Source organism: Clupea harengus, chromosome 12 (assembly GCF_900700415.2).
Source record: "Clupea harengus chromosome 12, Ch_v2.0.2, whole genome shotgun sequence".
NCBI lineage: Eukaryota > Metazoa > Chordata > Actinopteri > Clupeiformes > Clupeidae > Clupea > Clupea harengus.
The window spans coordinates 10153440-10158439 of record NC_045163.1 but is presented as its reverse complement, the minus strand read 5'-3'; the positions used below and the strand labels follow the sequence as shown (position 1 = coordinate 10158439).

At 47.0% G+C, this 5000-nt stretch overlaps 1 protein-coding gene across 2 annotated transcripts in view; it reads left to right on the top strand.

Annotated features, from left to right (window-relative positions):
- fcho2 (FCH and mu domain containing endocytic adaptor 2) overlaps positions 1 to 5000 on the top strand; it is a 63429-nt gene that overhangs the window by 27344 nt on the left and 31085 nt on the right. For both annotated transcript variants that reach the window (XM_031577503.2, XM_031577502.2), the window contains exon 8: positions 2137 to 2233. In XM_031577503.2, the coding sequence (XP_031433363.1) occupies positions 2137 to 2233 (97 nt within the window). The remainder of the gene's footprint in view (positions 1 to 2136; positions 2234 to 5000) is intronic.

Genomic DNA, 5000 nt, shown 5'->3' with positions numbered 1-5000 from the left:
GTGTGTATGAAGTTTTAGTTTGCTGTTTAATTTTGCATGTGTTATTATAATTTGAAAGTGAATGCTGGTCCGTCATTGGCTGAGAATGAAAATTTGGAAATTAATGAATCATGGTCTGCTATGCCTGTAAATACCACAGGGGGCGATATGGATCCATTCTCACAAGAGAGACTATATGAAAATGGCAAAATAGACACTCTTACACGCACACACGCACACGCACACGCACACGCACACACACACACACACACACACACACACACACACACACACACACACACACACATTCTGAACTGAGTGCCATCTCTGTGCTTAATTAAAAGAGAGCCTGAAGGTGGGTGATGGCTCTTCCAAACAGCTGGAAAATTGTGCACACACACAGTTCCTCTTTCTATTTCTCTTTTGAACACACACACACACACAGACATAAAGACATCCACATGCAAACACATAAACACACAGACACACACAATCGTGATTCTGTGATGAATACCCTTTAAACCAGTCTGAGTGATTGGACCTTATTATAATGAGAGAAGTCTAGGGCAAGAAAGAGAGTGTAAGGGATGGAGAGAGAGAGAGGGGGGGAATCAAGAGAGGCAGGGTAGGGAATGGAGAGAGAGAGTGAGTGAGCGAGAGAGAGAGAGAGAGAGAAAGGGTAGGAGATTGAGAGGGTAGGAAATGGTTAGAGAGAGATAGAGAGAGTGGGGGTAGGGGATGGAGAGAGAGAGGGAGAGAGAGAGGGTAGGGGATGGAGAGAGAGGTATATAGGGAGAGGGCAGGGGATGGAGAGAGAGAGAGAGAGAGGTGGAGAGAGAGAGGGTAGGGGATGGAGAGAGAGGGAGAGGGTAGGGGATGGAGAGAGAGAGGTAGAAAGGGAGAGGGCAGGGGATGGAGAGAGAGAGATAGGGGAAAAGACAGTGGGCAGACCATCATGTTAAGACTGAACATGATACCACTTGAGTCATGACTGCTTTTAAACACAACCACACAATACACACATAAACTGTGTTCATTCACACACACACACACACACACACACACACACACACACACACACACACATACACACTTCCACACTCTAAATGACACTAAGTAAACTGCCATGTTAATTTTGTGTGTGTGTTTTGTGCTGAGCTGCAAAGGGTTGCGTGTTGTGCCAATTATGTCCTCTGAGAGGAGAGTGAGAGATGCCAGCCACACACACACACACACACACACACACATACACACACACACACACACACACAGAGAGATGAGGCAATGCTGCAGGAGCTAAGCCAAAGGGGTAGATCTGTGTTTGTGTGTTTATCAGAAGGTGTGTGTGTGAGTGTGTGTGTGAGAGTGTGAGTGTGAGAGAGAGAGAGACTCTTTTTGTCGCCATAAAGGGAGATGATGCACTCACTGAGCAGCCCCCGACTTCCTGTATAAACATCTAATCAATCAAACAAACAAACAAACACATATTATACTTGTAAAGCTGCTTGTTTTCCCCAAAATGACACCCGCAGGTCACACCAGCCAGTCAAAATAAAGAGACAGGAAGCACACTACTCTCAGACATAAGCTGTCCTTTCTCACACATCTCCTACCATGCACACACACTCTGTCTCTCTCTCACATAGACACATAGTTACACATGCACACAAACAGCCACACAAACACAAATACAGAGACATACAAACACATGCATATGCTCAGTTACAGACACACACACGGGGTAAGTCACACACAGGCCTTGCGTTCACCTGCATATATACAAATATAAACATTCATACAAACATGCTACATTAGACCCCCCTGCCCTTGGAGAACAGTCTCTTGAAAAACAGACAAGTGTGGAAGAAACATATTCATACACAAGTAACACACACATACCATCAAGTGTAGGACTGCACTTAAACTACACTATTCTTTCTCTCACACGCACATATACATCATATACACTCACTAGCAATATATGATTCTGTCTCTCTCTCTCTCTCTCTCTCTCTCTGACACCCCCCTGCGTGTCCTCTCCTTGTGGTGTGGTGTGGTGTGGGGTGGCGTGCAGAGTCAGGTCGTGCCCCAGAGTGTTCATTTGTAGGCTGCCTTGCACACTGATGGTTCCCCTCTTTGGTCCCTTTAATATTTCAGGTCCAGAAAGAGTTTGTAAACAACATTGAGAACACTTCAGTGGAGAGCCTCATCCACAAACTGGCCGAGAGCAAAGGAACCGGCACCGAGAGACCAGGTGAGAACCCGTGCTCAAGCATGCACACACGCGCACACAAACACGCGCACACACACACCCACACACACACACGCGCAAAGAGACACCTGCTAAAGTACACTCTCACAGTCATACAGTCCCTTATTGTCATACACACAAATCTATTTTCACTCTCTACGTCACACACACACACACATTAGTGTAAATGTGCCTTTTAGACAGCTGTGGGAGCAGGCTGTGCCCAGCAATCTGTGACCTGTTGGATCTGTTGGTTTTATTCCCAGACAAAGGAGGGCCCATAGGGTGTGTGTGTGTGTGTGTGTGTGTGTGTGTGTGTGTGTGTCTACTTCTAATCTTTCTCCACTAAAGTGCCATGCACTCATTGTAGACACACACACACTTCCACTCAGCCACACTGAGACAAAGACAGTCTCACACACACGGGGTCGTAAGGGTTTTGCCTTGATTACTGTGATTACTGTAGCATGACAGAGTTTGTTTAGGGAGTTTGAGCTGAGCCATGACCCATAGAGAAGAGCAGACCTCTACCTCACACTGCCACCTCGCGTCAAAGTCACATGCTCACTAGCCTCTGGGCCTTGTCCTGTCACAGACTGTCACACGCTAACTATCCGCTGGCCCTTGGTCCCAGTCACACACGTCCCTCACTGGCTAACTAACCACCGCGCCATTCAGTCACATGCTAACCATAGTCTGTCTTCTAGAACTTGAACAAACCTTAGAGTTCTGGAACTATTCCACTTGAGAACCACACAGTTCTAGAGTACATTTGTATTCTGATGCGCATATGAACTGGGAATATACTATGAAGGTTGTGTGCAATGCTATGATGTGTTGGTGTGCAATAATCCGTTCTGATCATAATCTTATCCGATCTGACTTTTCAACCATTCTTTTACGAAGCCCAGAAAGCTGTGTCTGTACTTTGTAGTTGTAGTTTGATGAGTTATTTATTTCACTTTTAACTGCTACAGCCTGTGATCTCTGGAGAACTAATCTAGCCTTGACAGTGAGGCCTGCGTTTGATTTGTTAACCTGGATCACACAAATACTATCTGCTGCATGGAACTGTGTAGGACTAGAGTTGCCAACTTCCAAGGCTGAGAATCGGTGACAGATTGAACAACACAGGTCTATTTTTTGGCGTGAGATGCATTGAAGTCGATTTTTTTTCATGCTAGCATGAGACAGGACATAAAAATGTGTCTCACTCCAAAAGCCTGAGAGTTGGCAATGCTATAGTACTTTTCTACAATATATGCTAAAGCCAGCTAACAGAGTTTTTGTAACTGTCAGTGTAACCTGTGTTGTGTAGACAAGCACCAGACTCGAACTTGCAACCTCAGGCCTGGGAGGCAGGCGTGCTAGAAAGGAGGCTAAAACTTAAGGTGTTGGAGAGTGAGGTTTACTCACTGCACAGCACTGTACCTGCTGGCTACTGTTACATTAGTGCTAGCGGCCATGCTACACACTTCCCATCACATGGTGATGCTAGCAGCTGTGCGCCGCTCACCAGCGTCACATGCTAACTCCAACGGCCAGGCTGCATCACATGCTAGCTGGAATGTGAGGGGTACCCAGCTTTACAGCAGATTACCTCGTCTGAAACTGATGGGCCTCTACAAGGTCTAATTAACCTTCTCTTTCTAGCCCTCTCTCTCTCTCCCTCTCTCTTTCTCCACCTCTCCCTCACTCACACACACATTATCCCCTCAATCCTCTCGCCTTCTCTCCCCTTCTGCCTTCTTTCATGTCTGGATAATCCTTAAAAACAGTAATAGAGCACACTCTCTCACACTCCAGTGAACGGATTACTTTCTCTCTCCCTTGCTTTCCTCATAGGTTTACTCTACTTCACTCTGTTTTGCCTTCTTTTGCTCCTCTTTTGCAATTGACCAGCGCTGTGTATGTTTCAACCGACCGCCCTTTAAATGGTGTTTTACAGCCCTTACAGTCAGCTGTAGGCCTATAGTCTTTCCTCCTAGTGACAAAACATATTAAAACTTCATTTGGTAGGATATTTGCAGACTTGCAGAAGTTTGCCACTCTGCCTCAGGTTCTGCACTATTTTTGTGTGATTTGCTGACTGAATACAAACTAGACTAATCTTGGGCCCAGCCTCTGTGATGTAACTACGGAGCTACTGTGGCCCCTATTTGGGCGCGAGCCTCTGCTCTTTCCCATCGTTTGCATTGCGCAGCGTTAATACGCCCGTGTTTGTGTGCACACACACCATGACCTCCCGTGTCCAGACGCGACGCCCGGGTCCCCGGCTCCGCCCGCTCGCCGCTCATTTGTTTTGACAGCAGCATTAATTGAGGCTAAAAACAGTTTGGAGAGAAATTCCTTCCCGCATCAAGCTGTTCATTAGGAATCGCGCCGCTGTCAGAAAAATATCCCGTCCGGTCCGCTGATGACCTGCGCGGAACGGAGGCTCGTCCAGCGGCTCGGAGAGAGAGAGGGGTTGAATAAACTTTGTACTGCGGAAACAATCCCGAAGTGACACGCTGCGAGGCGGGGGGGTTTGCCGTGTTCACCGATATCCAGCTGGGCTGTCAACTGGCGGCGGGCCAGGCACGCAAACCTCGCTCTGTTCGCCGTGCCATGTGAGGCATATGCAATTTAAAAAAAAAAAAAAAAAAAAAAAAACATCTTCCGCTCATCCGTAGCTTTAGGGTTCTCTCACATAGTTCTCGCACACACGCGCGCGCGATTGGAGGGAAAACAACTTCACATGACAAAAACCAACTCGTTCGGGCGCTCTGTG